Here is a 17,691-nt window from a genome sequence, read left to right as displayed (position 1 = left end):
GGGTTATACTGTGGGGGAGGGACATACAAAGCAACAAAGAAATAATCTTATAAATGTGTTAGAAACACATGCATGAAAGAAAAAAAAACATTAAACTACCTATCTAAGGGTTCATTTTCCTAACATCACATTATCTGACCTTTTCCGCTTGACTAAGAAAATGTGGTATATATACACAATGGAATTCTATGCCTCCATCAGAAAGAAAGACATTGCCCCATTTGTTAGGAAGCAGTGATTTTTTGAGGGAAGTGGTTCCCCAGTCTTCCCTGGTTTTGTGTTTGTGTAAGAAGCAGAGAGACGGGGAATGGCAGGCAAGAATCAATTCCCATCCCCAGTTCTCACAGGAACTTGTTTGCAAAGGCTCTGGTCTCCTCCCAAGGAAACGGCCAGTCAGGCTTGTTTTCTTCCTTTCATGGGGTCAAGGAGCTGTGAGTTATGTGACACTGGGGTTTAATGGCCACACGTCGTCCAGAATTTATCCCTTGCTTGACATTTATAGAGGAAGCATGGATACACGGAGGCGTGCTGCATTTGAGATTTTCTGTGAGTAGGAATCAACAAGAATGCCATAAAACCAAACAGGGCACTGCGGTGGGATTAGACCTGCAACAGTGAAGCAAAATGTGAACCAAATACACCATCTCTCTTCAAGGATGTCCATGTTACTTCGCATCCTCGGAGACTTACGACATCCTCTAAATGAAGATTAACATGTGTGGATGTTGTCACAGATTAAAAAAAAAAAAAAAACTGATGAGCGATCTTCTGGACACTTCACTAGTTCCATAATGGGAGTAGATGTTAGCACCAGGAATTCTGCTTCTGGAAATAAGCCAGGCATAAACAACAGGAGTGAGTGGAGGGTCATTCCGTGTTTTCAGAAATTGGAAGACGTTTTGGAAATGGCACTGTGGCTCAAGCGGTAGAGTGCTCGCCTTGAGCTGAAGAGCTCAGGGACAGCCCCCAGGCCCAGAGTTCAAACCTCACAACTGACCAGAAATTGGAAGATGTTTTGGTTCAGAATAAAAGCCTAGGTGACCAACAGCAGACACTGGGTGTGGTGGCGACTTCTGTTTGGGTTGGTCTTTTGGCCACTGGTCTGTTTCACATCCCATGAAACCACAGTTAACAGACATTGGGAGAGACCCCTCCCCTCTTCCATTTGACAGCCACACAGATCTGGGTCCAGTCCATCTATCTACCATTCACAGAGAGGGACATGTAAAACACAGAAATGAAGGAATGCATGTGGCACCTTAGGGTGCAAACACAGCAGAGGAGCACCAGCCTACACAGGTCTAGGACCACTTAGCCCAACGGCCTGGCCTTTCCAGCTAACTTTTTGTCCTCCTAATAAGGGCCTGGCCCTGCTGAATATACCTGTGATTTCTTTTATTTCCTTTCCTTTTTTAAAAATTATCTTTAAGTAGTTGTACAAAAGAGTTGCCATTTAACAAGGCAATATATGAATACAATGCATCTTCATCAGTGTCACCCCTTTTCAGTGTTCTCCCCCATCCCTCCCCTCCCCCACCCTGCCCTCATTCTTCTTAATTTTGCAGGGTATACATTGAATCCTTAGCTGCATTCTCCTTTTTCTCCACCCCATAACTCCCTTTCAAGTACCTTACCCGTTTCAATTACCATCTTCTTGGTGTTTTATTTTTCTGGACTTTGACTTTGCCATTTGATGGAATTACACTATTTGGGTTCCCCCTTGGAACTACCATATTTCATTCATATATTTGTATGTAGTTGCATACCACCCAACATATTTGCTTATAAGCAAAATCTAGCTTCCACATATAAGAGAAAGCATGCATCCTTTGTCTCTCTTGGCCTGGCTTACTTCACTTGAACATAATTTTTTTCCTGATATTTTCATTTCTTTACAAATAGTACAATGTCATTCTTTCTAATATTTTTTTGTGTGTTGGAGATCAAACTAGGGTAGTACATGGAAGCACACATTCTACCACTGAGCTACACTCCCAACCCTCCTTACTGTTAATGTAGACATGAAACACTATCTGATAGGGGAAAGTCTCACATACAAAAATGTAGGAAACACACTGTATGTTATATTCCATCATAACTTTTTATGCATTTGTGGGCTCTGATGGCTTTAGGAAAGGAGTACAAGCCACTTAAGATTCTTGGAAATAACGAAAGCTGGAGCATTAGCCTTGTGATGTAGAAGGCTCCGTATGTCCATGCTGTGAGCCATGGTAAAATATTTATGACCTTCTGTAGCACTCGGCAGGAATAAAAGCAGCAGTGGACATGTGGCATCATGGAATCCCACCTGCTGGCCCTCGAGGGCAGCTTTGTGGACCTAACGCTGGAATTCTGTAGCTTAGCAAAGCATTGCAAATTGCTTGTGGAATTAGACAGCATTTACAATATGACAGTTCTGTATGTAATGGTCTGTGAGATTTGAGTCATATTTTTTTAAGTGTGTGCTATTTGGCATGTTCAAATCCTTTAGAGTGTGCAAGGAAGGAAAAAAGATTTCTTACATTCTACTGGGATTGCATCTCTCTGTAACTCAGAGGGTCCCATGGCTTGAGGCAGAAAGCCCATGATTGTATGGACATATGGCAAACTCGCGAGCATGAGGGACAGTGGCCATGGGACTGAGGGAGGGGCTAACCTGAATGAGATTCCTACCCCTCCCCTCCGTGCGCATCTCCTAGAAGTGCACATGTGACATTGAAAAGTGCACTGTTTTCTTTTCTGATGCTGTTTTTTTGAGAGTGGCTTGTTTATGTTTACATTACCACTTCACTTTACCCACTTTGCCTTCTACTCTTCTGTTCCTCTCCTCTGCTTGTTCTCCGAGCCCTGGTGGGTTGCACACTTCATCATCAGAGCCCTGTTGTATTGCATGCCTCATCATCTTTGATGTTTATTATGGGCATTTCTCTCCTGACAAACTTGAAAGAATGTTTCTTTTGCTTTTAAGAAAAAGAACATGAAAGGTTGTTTTGGACAATAGACATATCCAGATATTCATCATACAAAGTCATTGATGGTCTTTAATAAAATAGTGGCAATCTAGTACTCAAGACCTTAATAAATATCTAGCCCACTCTCGACTCAACTGCCATAATACAATCAATATAAAATTGATCCACATCAAGAAACAAATTGTTATGTGGTTTGTTTTACTGCACCATCAAAGAAACCTTTTTGCAATATCATATATCAGCAAAATTGAGAGTTACTGGGCACTAAGTAAATCCAATACCCTCTTTCTAAATTCATTTTATGTTTGTTTTGTGGACTGCTTAAAATATACTATAGCGCAGAACCAAAACATTGTGTGTTAAATGAACTAATGAAATATAGTCACATTTAATTCTTCCATTACATGATGAGTCTAAAGCCCATGTCAAAGAATAGAAATCAGATAATCCTTTCAAAATTATCTATCACTGGTCTAGCATCTAGCATCTATCATTCTTCTGTCCATCCATCATTCTTCTATTTAGCCATCAATCTATCAGTTTATATGCTTCTTTCTAGCCATTCATCTATCATCCATCTATCTATCTGTCTGTCTGTCTTCTATCAAATAGAAGAACACCTGGCACAGATGATGCTTTTAGAGCTTACAGTTTCAGGGACTCAGTTCTCACCTTGTAACGAATTTGTTATATGCAAGTAATGAAGCAGTGAATTAATTGGTAATCTCTGAATTAGCAGTAATTCTATCTATATAGATAAATAGAGATTCAGACCATTTTTAAATCCTATATTTTTCATCATAAATTGGTACTGTATGTATATCCCAGACAGCCTATATTTCTAAATGCAATGTTTTTGTACTTAAGACCTTGACAATTTTTGTCAATGAGGAGAATCCATTTGTGAGAAATATTAAATGGAAAGGAAATCAGAGTGGTGCCAGTTTTTAAACAGGAAAGCAATTGATGCATACTCAAAATCCTGATGGAAAATTTACAACTAGCCATGGTATCATATAAAGAATAGCAGAGCGACTGAGAAAACATGTTTACACAGAAATTCTAGCTATGTTCATTTCAATATTGGTTAAGTAACTTAGATAAATCATTTAAAGAGGAAATATTTTATTGATTGTTGATTTTTTTGACAGAAGAAAGGAAGGAAGGGAGAGTGGAGGGGAAAAGGAAGGAGGGAGGGAGAGTAGGAGAAAGGTAAAGAGAACTGTGTTTACATGGGCATATAAAAAAATTGATATTTCTTTCAGGTCATTTAAGAAAAATATATGTGGTATGCCTAACATGCTGCCTGGAATATTGTAAGGACTTAAAAATACTTATTCATATTATTATATTATTGTAATATTCCTCTTTTTCACTGTCAGTATTCTGAGTACCACTTCTAACTTTAACGTACTAGATGAGATCTAACACATGTAGGAGTCTTAACTGGATCAACAAATCGCAACACCTATCTAAAATTTGATCAAATATGTCATGCATGTAATTTTTAAAAATATTTTAGTATAGCATAAACACATTTTTAGAAATATATTTTAATATATACTTAATATAGTTAACATATTTAGAAAACAAAGGACTATAAAACACCCAACTTCGATAAAGCTTAAGCTTTTGTCATATTAGCTTTAGAAAACTGCATTTTTACAGAAATTAAGAGCTGAGTTTTGATCCCATCCCTAGCAAATCTGAAGGGAATCCCGGTGTGGAAGTGAGCACGCTGCACGTGGCCGTGGAGTGCCGTGCCTCCACAGATCACACTGCCACATGCCAAAAGCAAGTAACAGTGTGGCTCTGTTATTTTGCAAATGGGTTTTTGACGTTTATTCTGCAATTTGGTATGTTGTTGAGATGGAATTTTTTTTCCTGTTTCAATCACATTGTTCTCTTCCAGTATCTTATTGTGAGCGTCACTTCCGGGCGAAATGTAAAGCCTTGGGCCTATGCCACCATCATGAGTCGGCCTTCATCGGACATGCATGCCCCGCTTAGCTCAGCCTTGCGAGTGTCTTCCCCCACGAGCTTGTCATTCGGGGTACCTATGAACATGGAGCCAAGTAACTCGAGAGGAAGGGTGGGCTTGGGAGAAGTGGGAGAGAACGCTGGTAAGGGTGGCACAGAGCAAGATCCGTTGTACTCACGGACTGCCCCGTTGAGCTGGAACCTCTTTATATACCTAAAGATAATTTTTGTTTTTTGGGTCCGGTCGTGGGCATGAACTCTGGGCCTGGGCGCTGTCCCTCAGCTCTTCAGCTCAAGGCTAGCGCTCTACCACTTGAGCCACAGGGCCACTTCCGGCTTTTTTTTTCTGCTTATGTGGTGCTGAGGAATCGAACCCAGGGCCTCAGGCATGCAAGTCAAGCGCTCTACTACTGAGCCACCTTCCCAGCCCTAAAGATAATTTTTAATAAAACAAAATACATGCTCAGCAGGGAACAAGTTAGTGGAGACAGGACGGGTGCTAGGCACACAGTCCTGCTCTCCAAGGGGCTTCTCCTTCCTCTACCTGACCATCTCAGGCCCCAGAGTACAGCCCAGCCACATCTGCTCCCCTCCCCACCCCCCCACACCCATCAGCACAGGCAGCGGTATTGTCTGGTGCTGTGTGTATCTGGGCTTCATGAAAGGTGCAGGAGATGGTGATGTTTGGGGCCGTACATCACACTTTGTACAAGCGAGCACACCTGCCGCCAGGAAACTATTCTCAGAGACACTGTTACATAGCTACGGCCATAGATTCCTCCAGAACAGGGTGTCTGCTGTCTGACAGTGGATGGTGAGCCGCAGGCTTCCCAGGTATGCCTGCTGTACGGGACGACCAATACCACCGCAGATGCCACTCACATCATCAAAGCCCCGGGAAGGCTGGCGTGCTGGTGTGGGCACTTCTCAGGGTGGTACATGTGCCAGTTCAACTACCTAAGATGGTCCAATTTATAAACCTCGAGAGGAGCACAAGCTCTCCCATGTCTCCTGCTAACCACTGGGTTCAATGATTTATTTTCTTTCTGTCAGACTGCAGCTATGACTCACTCCTAATACACTTGTAAATGTAGGGCCAGAAGTCAACGGCTTTCCGTTCTTTTTCCATGACCTTCACATTCTGCTTCAAGGTCACTCTCCTCACCAGGGTTTCCCTGGGCTCCTCCTGGGTCCCCTTTTTCTTTTTCTTTTTTTTTTTTGCCTTAGGCAGCCTGGTATCATAATCATTTTTCTAGATCTTTCTTGGTCTCTTCTGTAACTAGGCTGAAAGCTCTTACCACCATATTATGCTCTTTGGTTGAGGTGGAGTCTTGGGGTCTTCATAGCTTTTTGCCCAGTCTGGCCTTGAACTTTGATCCCCCTGATTGATACCTGCCTCCTGAACACCTTGGATTGCAAATTTGAACCACTGCACCCAGCATGTGTATCTTATTTTCTAGAATTGTGGTTTTGCACGCATGTGTACATATGCGTAAAAAGCCTAATGCATTTTTGAGCTTATGCAGAATAGGTACCGAGTTCAGCTTAATCTCTTTTATGTTACAAACACAAAGTACTCCATAAATTACTGGCTCAATTTAATTACCATCTAGTAGTAGCCCCAGAAGAATTAAGAGAATCAAACTGCTAAAACATTCCTTAGCTTTATTAAATATTTTTTATTGGAACCTATGTAACAAAAGAAAATACCCCCAAAAAATTTGGTAAACACTACCTCTGGCAGGCTGGCTGGGGCTAGTGGAGTCAGGTTTTCTGTGCTGATTGGAAGTTTTATAAAGTGAGGTCACATGGGATGGGAAAAGCTCTGGAAGGTTTTTATGTTGACCCCAGAGAACAACGTACATGGTTTTACTTTGTGTAACTCTGTAATTATATGTGTGTATTTGTGCTTAGTATATGAAACAACGGTAAGGCATATACGTTTAATTTTCAGAGATTTAGTCATTGCTCACTGGTTCATTCATCAACCCATATTTGAGACCTCTCTATTGCTGGACACAAGCCTGGTTAATTGGGATACTCTCATCTACAAAAACAAACTCCTATGCCCTATCACTAGTTAAATTCTAGCATGAGGAAGCAAACTGTAAATACTACCTAGGGGAAGTGTGTAATCTACAAGGAAACTGGGACAAAGAAAAAGTGAGACAGGGTACATGGCTGCTAGAGAGAGCTGAGGGCCTCTCCAGTGTAGAGTCTAGAAAAAGGGAAAGTTTTACATTATAAACCAAAGCTGGAGGCAGAATGAAGCATGCCAGTGTGTGAGCATATTGTTTTCTGACTTTTCAAATCCATCTCACTAGCAGTAGGAACTGATCTGCTCAGAGTGTACATGAAGGGAAAATGTTTGCCTTTTCTGTAAGTGGGAGAGCCTTTATCACTGTTCGGAATATCCAAAGATGCTAAGCGGGGCTCCAGAAAGCCAGGTTCCATGTAATCTGACAAAGACAAGCCAATGACAGTCTTAGGCCAAAACAACAGAAAAGACTCCCTCTATGCAGAAATGAAGGAAGACTTTCCTTCTGACCTCAGCAGACCTAGTGGGCCTTGTTCTTCTGATTTCTGTGATCACATTATTATTTGAAACTGTCATGTTGCATTTCTGACTGCGTCAGGAATAGGTTCTAAAACAGATGAACTATAATATTGGAAAATGTCATCCAGTCAGTGATATAAAAAGCCCAGCATTTGATCCCAAAGTGGATTTAAATTAATTTTATACACTTGCAGGTGACTTTTATTATCTATTTTTGGGAAGACGACTCGATTTTAACCATTCACTATTATATTTAGGCTACCCTGGCAAAACCTTGTTCCTTTTCCTTCCTAACCCCTCTTGACATTTGTTTCCTTGGCATCCTTGTCTTGAAGGCACCAACCCTGTCTTGAAAGCACTGCGATGGGCCTACCGACCCAAAGGCTGGTGGTCCTTCTCTTCACCCAACCAGGCCACGTGCCACAGTTGCTCTGTGGTTGGGAGCGGTCATGCAACAGACTGGCCAAGGGAATAGAGCTACAGCAATGGCACCATTTCTAACCTCCGCCCACCCAACCCCCTTACATGACCTTCTGCAGCCTTTTCTATCCTAAAGCTGAACACCGGAACCTCCCTGCTCCAAAAAGAGACCAGGGAGCATCGGGAGCCATCTGCGGGGCCACTCACTCAGGAGAGGCTGGCCTGGCCATTCTGTGAGGGAGAAATGCGCTTCCAGTAGCACATGCTGCCCTTCTTGGCTTATCCATGATTGCATGGCCAGGGGCCACTTTGTTCCTAGTTGTCGTGTGTTAGACTTAGCATTTCACAAGTGTTACTGTTTGCTGTCCTTAATTAACTAAATATAGACTCTGATATTTAACTGTCTTTACTCATTCATAGCAAAGGACTTACCTGGTCCATATCTTCCAATGATAAACTTTTTGAGATGTTATTTATAAGAAACGTTAATGTACAATGTAATCAATGGTGTTCCTGTCATACCATCTTTCACACACACACATTCTCACATTCACACACACACACACACACACACACACACACAAACACACACATACATATTCTAGGTATACTGCCAGCCTCATTCATGGGCTTTGACCAAATTGGTCAAAACTAATAGACTAAAAGTATATAAAAGATAAATTACAAAATGAAACCATTGAAGTTCCCACCTGCACATCCCACATTTCCGGGGGTGCAGTGAAGGTCTCAGGCAGGTCCAACTTGTCATCAATTGTGTTTAAGTCATTGTCTTCTGCTTTTTCCCTGCCCTTAATTTTGTGGCCATATGTCTTCCAAAAAGCAAGCAGTGCTCAAATAGCAAGGTAATTTTGAATGTGCTTAATTTAAATGACAAAGTGAAAATGAGATTTGTTGAAAGGCAGAGCCCGTCTTTAGCAGATGTTGGGTGGCATTGTAGGGAAAACAAATCAAGCAAGTGCAGTATTTGAGATCAAGAGCATGAAATAATATCTGATCTTTGGAAATCATATCCACAGGGGAACTTCTGTGACAGTACTGTAGCCTGCAAGGTATAATTTCAAGTTCCGGACGCCCAGACTACTATGAATATAGTTGAGTGGTTTTCTTGCTCAACCATGGTGTCCTGGGAGACATGTGCCCTCAGACACCACGGGGATATAAAGATTACAACTCACATCCCCTAAATGTCACAAATACATTGCGTGGTATGATTTTCAGTACCACTGTATGCTTTATATCTCAGTTCATATGATAAAGCACATCATTTACATCCTTTTACCAGAATCCATTTTTACTTATAACTGTGTCTTGAGAGGTTAAAATCAACTTCAGAAGTCCAAATAAATGTCTATTGAAATTAGATAAAATATTTTCCAAGGTAACTTTATTTATTATAAAAGGATAGTCCTTGACTTTTTATGGTAAGAAATTAAAATTCCTCTCATCCACCAAATTCCAAATATAGCTACTTTTATTTTTAGTAACTCACCATGCCTTTTAAGAGATATTTTTTTCCTTTTATCTAAACTTTAGACTACAAAGGAAACATAATCCCCAGCAGGAACTTAATTGAATCAGTACATGAATGATTTCTTCTGTATTAAGAAGAACCAACTTTTTTTTTTCAGGCAAAAACCACAAATGCTAGTTCCACTTTCAGCTGATTTTGATGCTTTTTAGGAGTGTAGACATCACAAACCTTTTAATCAGGACTTCAAGTAGCAGGTTGTTCTAAGCCCAGTCTTTTAGATACATTTAGGTTTTCGTTAGTTTTAAAGTCCTGTCTTTCCAATTTTATTTTTCATATTCTTTTCCACCAACTTCTTACTAGCAATGAATAAAAATCATGTTTCCATTTGAAACACTACCATTCACTAGTTAGCCACCCAGGGCACTTCCTCCTTTTAATTTCCATAAATGTCAGTACATACCCCCCTTCACCTCTGGGTGAATAGTCAATAGAAAAATCAATTCTGTGACAAATGGACGGCGAGCTGACTTTACATCTGAATTATTTAACAAAGTCATTTCCATCATGGCAGGGAAAGACTTAAGGTAAAAGTTCAGCAACAAGTTGCTAATTTAGAATAACTAGTTTTGTCCACAGGAATGTCTATCCATGGGAAAGCAAGGAAATTCATCTCACACTACTTACTTCATCTCATAAATTTTGTAAATAGATACCTGAGCGATAAGCCTCAGTACCCTTTAGATCCGGTTGTATGTCCCTCTAGATTGTAAGCTATTCTGTGTAACCCTTGAAAGTCAGTGATTAGAAATATCTTACTTTAGAGAAAGACTTTATATGAACTCCATCTTTCTCTCACCTTATCAAACTGTCTTCCTTTGTAACTGATATTTTCTAGTTCTTGGGAGACACGAGATGGTTGACAGTAGGGTGTATCTAGTGGACAGTAGATTAATGTCCTGAATGTTTGAAGATGAGATCAGCCAGATATTCTTCATGACAGAAGGAAGCCATTACTTTTACCTTATTCTGAGCCATCATGGTAGTTTTCTGTGTTTCCATAAAGAATCTTCCTCTTGCAACTCTAGTTTTGTTTGAGCATTCCCCAGCCCCCTGGGAGATTAATTCACTTTGTGATTTATATGTGTCCTTGCACGTGCTGTGAGCTTGAGATATGGCTGTGGTGCTCAGAGGTTTACAGAATTAATAAGTGCGAGAGTCAGCTGTAGTCCTTCCTGAGGAGAAAGGGAGAGGACATGTTTCTGCTGTAAGTACAGACCAGGCCACAGTGCCCCTAGGAATCCTGGGTAGTTGGTCATAGATGAACAAAGTTGCCTGTCATCTTTAGAGCAGTCCGGTTGGGCAGCTTTTGTAAAACTGCCTCCATCTCTGAAGTCTGTCACCTGGGTGCATTTGTCACCTACGATCTTCCCCATAAACTTTGACTTTCCGCTTTCTCACTACTAAATTGCAAAGGGAGATGACTATCGGAGGTAGTGATGCTGGGAGCACACAAGTGTTGGAAAGCCATGAAAATAAGACTTAGGTTAAAGGATGCTGATGTGATGCCCTTCATCATGCAAACGAAGCAGGATAACCTTTGGCCAGAGAAAAATCAGCAGACACTGAGCTTGGCATCCCTCATAGGCAGTCATTCTTGAAACAGTAAAACTCTTCCGAAAACAGTATCAAGATAAAACTTTCCCTTACAAAGTCACTATGGCCCTTTTAAGATAATATTTAACTTACTGTGAAATATCAAATAATAGTAAATGCAGAGATACACACTTTAGTTGTTACCCAGAGGGCATTAGGTGGGTATAAAGGATGGGTTAATGCTGATTTGGACATTTTTTACGGCATGGGATAATATTTTACATGCTTTTTATTGCTTCCATATTACTGGACCACCATTGAAATAGCGCTCATAATTGCATTTGTGTCCTATTCTAAAGTATCAGTGTTCTTTCACTGCTTGTGATAAATACAATACTTGAGCTTCACAGTCTAATAAATGTAATAAATCTAAGTGGAGCAGATTAAATATCATTTGTTAGGTGATACTGCTATTCTCTTTGGAGCCTCTTCAAATTGCAGTTTTAAAGTGCTCTCTATCACACCTTCTTACAAAGAATTTTTTAGCCTTCTTTTAAGACATTCTTTGTGATTTTTTTTAAATAAAGAGCAAAATGTTAATATTTTAGTATGGCATCTATGTGGTCTGGCACCTCTGGTACATTCTTGGTAGAATTCCCTCAGTATGAATTCATCTCCATAACAGAAAACAAGGCACATTCCACTGGGCTCCTGTGGTAACAGGGATTGTTCTGGATGAAAGTTCATTGTTGTCATGTTTTTACTCAGTCAAGAACAAGCTCTTGCTTGTTGATTGAAGAATAGCATTCTGTACTTCCCACATTTTTGAACCATCCATAGCCTCATTAAGGATATTGGTTCTAATCATTTGTGTATATTATTAGTTTAACCTTTTTAATATACTTCAAAATTCAAGTATTTTTAGAAAAGACTAAGAAGCTTTCAAATGGGAGAGATCTATTTTTTCCCCCTTCCAAACCCAGAAACAATGACTCAGATGACTGGGGATATTTTCTGTCACAATCTCGCCCAACAAGCCTCATTATGCCGGCTGCACCCGAGAGTCACCAGGCCGAAGGGCTCTGCGTCCCGGCTTTGACTGAGCCATGTGGTCTTTGTTGGTCTTCCTGCCGGGAGCTTCGGGACAGGCTCACGCTTCGTCTATCTTTAGACATTATGAACACACTGAAAAGAGTTTAAACTTCAGAAGAAATACAGCTGGGAGCATTTTCTGCCTACTGTGAGGACAGAGTTGTGCCATTTACCAACCACCCCCCTTCCCACCCAAGCCATCAGGAAGAGACAGGCACACGTCCTCAAATACCAGGCAAAGAAGAAGGGTACCAGGCACTGGAGAAGATGTGCATTCCATTTGCCCACTTTTTATACTTGATTCTTTTAGTAGGAATTCGTCTCCACGTTTAATCCTTTCTTTTACCTTTTTTGGTTTCTCTTAAATGAACTGGATGTTTATTTTTTTTTCAGTCCCTTTTGTTGTAATTGTAGAGTTGATATACAGAAGGGTTCCAGTTACATGAATCAGGTAAAGAGAAATGAGTACAATTTTTTTTTTGGTCAGTTGTAGGAACTGAACTCTGGGCCTGGGCACTGTCCCTCAGCTCTTCAGCTCAAGGCTAGTACTCTTCCACTTGAGCCAAGTGCCACTTCCAGCTTTTTGCTTATGTGGTGCTGAGGAATCAAACCCAGGGCCTCGTGCATGCAAGGCAAGCATTGAGCCACCTTCTCAGCCCTGAGTACAATTTTTTTTTGAATCATGTCCCCCCTTCCATTGCTCTTTCCTAGTTTTTCCCTCCCAACGCTACTCATGAAATAGCCAGTTCATTTTCCACCTAGTGTCTAGTGAATACTACTGTTGTATTTGCTCACCCTTATTCTACCTTTTCCATGCCCTCTTTTAACCTCCCAAATACAAATAAACAAACAAGACAAAAGGAAAAGAAAACAAAAACAACAATAATGATAACTGAAAAATGTCTCGTTTCCCTTTCTTGGAATTCATTTCATAGAATATTATTTTATATGATCATATGCACATAGCTATTGAACCTTTGTCAGCCATTTCTTTGTATAGCTTCCTTTAACCTCACATGTGAAAGTCTATAGTCCTATCTAATATGTCCCAGTGTGTGTGCATGTATAATTTATTTATTTTAATCATTCATTGTATTTACTTGTAGATTTGTACACATATTCTAATTACACAAATGAAGGAAACCATGCAGCCTATGTTTCTTTGGCTCTGGCTTACTTCACTTAATATAATTTTTTTCCAGTTCTCCATTTCCTTAAGATTCGATGCAATATTTTTCTTTCTAATGGATAAGTAGAATTCCATTGTATATGTATAGCACATTTTCTTGATCCATTTGTCCACTGAGGGACATCTGTGTTGATTTCCATATATTGGCTATGGTAAACAATGCTGCAATGAACATGGTTGTGCTGATAGCTTTAGTGTGGCCTGGTTTGTGGTCCATTGGATAAATGCTCAGAAGTGGGATTGCTGTGTCATAGGGAAGCTATATATTTAGTCTTTTTTAAAAAAATTTATTGTGAAAATACCATACAGAGGGGGGTTACAATTACATGGGCAAGGTAATGAGTACATTTCTTTTTTTGCGGGGGGGGGTCCGGTCGTGGGCCTGAACTCTGGGCTTGGGCACTGTCCCTCAGCTCTTCAGCTCAAAGCTAGTGCTCTACCACTTGAGCCACAGCACCACTTCCGGATTTTTTCTTTTTGCTTATGTGGCACTGAGGAATCGAACCCAGGGCCTCATGCATGCAAGGCAAGCACTGAGCCACCTTCCCAGCCCCCGAGGGGGCTAATACATACATAGCTAATAAAGGTTTTATCCTATTGTGTGGACTGTCTATCTTTGTAGTTATGTCCTTTACCCCACAGAAGCTCTTCAGTTGGATACAATCCCATTTATCCAGTCTTTCTTTCCCCTGTTGTGATTCTGAATCTTTAAGTTTTTATTTAAAGATTGTCTCATTTTTCCAGTTGTTTTACCACAGGATGAAATGTTCATGCTTGGCTTAGGGCATTCCAACATATTTTATTATTTTTCTACTTGTATTGCTCTAATACTGCTTTAACTTCAAGACCTAATTCTATACTTTGTGTTCCCTCCTGGATTGTGTGATTACTGTTGGCATACTTTGTGCTGCTTATATGATTTTCACTCTACAAAGCATTCCAGCCATGTAATTTATATTGACCCCTGAGTTTACTAATGCCCATGTAAATGCCAATTTTTCCATTGAAAATCATTTTCTTTTACCTACATAATAAAATAAACCCTTCCTTTTGTCTTTCTATTAATGCAAGATTTCAGATAGCAAATTTCCTTTTCTTTTTCTTTTCTTTTTTTATCGGTGGGGAGACTTGAACTCTGGGCCTGAGCACTGCCCCTCAGCTCTTCAGCTCAAGGAGAGTGCCCTACCACTTGAACCACAGTGCCACTTCCGGTTTTCTGGTGGTTTATTGGAGATAAAGAGTTTCACGGACTTTCCTGCCCAGGCTGGCTTTGAACCACGATCCTCAGATCTCAGCTTCCTGAGAAGCTAGGATTACAGGCGTGAACCACCGGTGCCCGGCCAGCAAATTTCTTTATTTTTTTTTGTTTTCATATCTTTACTTACCTTTCATTTTTAGGAACATTTTTATTCGGCTGACACCATGAGATTGGCTTGTTTGCTTTCATCTACAAATCCATGTTTTCAGATTCCCCGTGTCCCTGTGAAGAAGCCAGCTTCTAGTCTCCTTGTGGTTCTGGCTGTCGCCTGTGTCTAGTTTGTGGGATTTAAAGCTTTGCCTCTTTTTTGGTTTTCAGCAATTGCAAGTTGACCTACCTGGTACCTGTGTCTATGTTTGCTAATGGTGGTAGAATGTATGTTTATCTTTAATGTGATTTGTTGAGCTTCTGTATGTATTAATGCACAAGCAAGTTTCAGGCCTCTGGATTTTGCATCTTTTTATATTCTCTGTTTCCCATGCTCCTTTGACATGTGTATCTGTTTCACATTTCTTTTACCCATCCATTTTTCTTTTCTTCTCTTCACTGTTTAATCATAGACATTTAAAAGCCTTCAACCACAAAGCCCAGTACTGGAACCCCATTTGATTCTACTTTCTAGAGATGTTAGCATCTGTAAAGCTTACTGTAACGGGTACTGACTGCTAGCAGGAAATAGGTGCCCAGAGACTCAAAAGCTCCTCGCCCTTTGTGCCCATTTAGGAGTGGAGGATGTTTTGTTCCCAAGCATCCTGGTGAACCGAGGTAGGAGCCAATCACATTTCATGTTCTCACAGATGCCAGAGGCCATTCCACCTTTGAGGGCTGGGTTTGATGGAGGACATGGCAATAGTTGGGCACACTGTTTGACTCTGTCCCACCTAGAGCGTGCACTTTGAAACTGGAGCCAGGCTTCAGGCATCCTTGGGCACCGTGAGCCACCTCACACAGAGCCAGTTTACCACTTTAGTGGCAATCTCTTGCTGTCGCTACCGCCTCGACCAGCAAGGAAGACGCGACACCGAACTCTTCTCTCTGCAGTTTATTCAGGACCTTTGAGCAATCTTCTGACCCCAACTCCGGGGAGAATTCCCCACAGCCTTAAGTACCCGCTGGGTAGCCAACCCTGATACGCCACGTGGGAACCACCAATAGGTTCAGGTGCGCGAAGCAAGCCAGATTCTTTGCCTTAGCCATATAAGGAGTTGTTTACCACAGAGAGCACTCGCCATCGGGAAGGCGGAGGGCGGAAGCCGGCACCATCTTCCAGGTGCGGCTGCACGCAGCTCTCTACATCTTGCAACAGCTGCCCAGAACAACAATCTCTTAATGGGTCTGTCCTCTAAGACACCAGCCAAGAGCAAGCTTTGTGAGAAGGGGGGGGGTATATCCTTGGCTCATCATAGTTGGGGAGGGGGGGTTTGTTTGTTTGGTTTTTGCCAGTCCTGGGGCTTGAACTCAGGGCCTGGGTGCTGTCCCTGAGCAGCTTTTGCTCAAGGCTAGTGCTCTACCACTTGAGCCACAGCACCCCTTCCGGCTTTTTCTGTGTATGTCTTGCATGCAAGACAAGCACTCCACCATCGAGCCACCTTCCCAGCCCCTGGTGGTGGGTTTTAACCATGTGAATAGAAGGGAGTGAAGCTTGGGAAATCTCTGTTTCTGAGAGAGCATCCATTGCTGTCAGAAGTCAAGTGAAAATGAAACGCATGATGTCAACAGGAGTGTTGGTAATCACAGAGGAGTCTGGGTTCTTCCCCAGTCATCCACAGACATGCCATGTGCCGACCCATCTGCCCGCCTCCTAAACGCCTGGTTCCAGTCCTTATGCAGATTCAGTCATTCAAAGCCATCTGCAGCTGCTGCTGTCTTCTGGGCCTTGGGGCTTGAGGTTGGGGAGAACGCTGTCTCCTTCCATCCTGCCTGGCCTCCTGCAGACTTCATGGCTGCTGTCACCTCCCCTGTTCACCTGCTGACACTCTGGTTCTCCTCTCTGTCCCCCAGGTCATCCACCACCTGAGGCTCTCAGAGAATGAAAGTGTAGCCCTGCGGGAGCTCCTGGACTGGAGACGGAAGCTCTGCGAGGAACAGGAAGACTGGCAACATGTCCTGCAGCATGCAGAGCCCCGCACGCCCCCACCACCTCCCTGCAGGAAGCCCACGCTTCTCAAGAAGCCTGAGACTGCTTCCTGCAGCAGGCTGCCCTCCGAGCTCTGGGACAGTACCATCTGACATGGTTTGGAGGTGTCCACACAGCAGAACTGCCTGGCGGCGAGGGCTGCATCAATCTCTCCATGCATTTACACTAAAGCACAGGACCCTGACTCCGAGATCTCAGTGTGTGTGTGTGTGTGTGTGTGTGTGTGTGTGTGTGTGTGTACATGCTCATGCACATGTGTGTGATTGCATGTATGTATCTATGTTACAGTGCCACTCTGGTTGTCGGGCTACACATCTGCCCCGCAATAAGGAGAGTGGCTGGAGCGGTGCTGGAAATGAGAGCAGGTGCAGCTCTGGGGGCTTCGCACAGCCAGCCAGTCGGGCCTTTGTCTAGCTGATGGCTGAATTATGACTCGGTGCGCAGGACATGGATTTTGTAGGTGTTTGTGTGTTATGGGGTTATAAACCTGTCGGTTATTTTACACATTTATTACTGTGTTTTATAACTTCATGCAATCCGTGGTGCTCCCTTCCTTTAAAATATAGATTTTAAAAAGTCATTTCTAGGATTCTTTTCCTCCACCTACCCTTTTTTTTTTAATCTAAAGTACCCAAAGGCCTGGAGACTGTGTTGTTGCTTAGCTTGGCACCCACCCACGGCAGGTCCCCGCAGGTCCCCAGGTTAGACCTTGCCATCTGTTAGAACGCAGCTCTGCCCATGGCTTTTTTTCCTGCTTAGAATCTTCGTCCTCTTGGCTGGGGCAGAGGTTACAGGATATTTGCATACTTGCAGTGCTCAGTGAAACGGATGACTTCAACTTCACAGCTAGAAGCCCAATCTAAGGCCTCAACACTCCAGAGACATACATAGGCCGAATCTCCCTGGCCTGAGCAGCACTGCATCAAGAGACACTGTGCACCCCCGGCCTGCTGCATGAGCCCAAGCTGTGCTCCCTTCCCTTTTCTCGCCTACCTTGCTGT

The 17,691-nt window shown here is 42.2% G+C and overlaps 1 protein-coding gene across 1 annotated transcript in view; it reads left to right on the top strand.

Annotated features, from left to right (window-relative positions):
• The window catches only part of Myo16 (myosin XVI), a 267,093-nt gene extending 250,311 nt beyond the window's left edge, over positions 1–16,782 (top strand). The window contains exon 35 of the mRNA XM_013022725.1: positions 16,555–16,782. Within this exon, the coding sequence (XP_012878179.1) occupies positions 16,555–16,782 (228 nt within the window). The remainder of the gene's footprint in view (positions 1–16,554) is intronic.
• Positions 16,783–17,691: the final 909 nt, after the last annotated feature.

This window comes from Dipodomys ordii, unplaced genomic scaffold (assembly GCF_000151885.1).
Source record: "Dipodomys ordii isolate 6190 unplaced genomic scaffold, Dord_2.0 Scaffold64, whole genome shotgun sequence".
In the NCBI taxonomy this organism is placed as follows: Eukaryota; Metazoa; Chordata; class Mammalia; order Rodentia; family Heteromyidae; genus Dipodomys; species Dipodomys ordii.
Note: the sequence above shows the minus strand (reverse complement) of the source record. Positions and strands in the feature narration are given on the sequence as shown.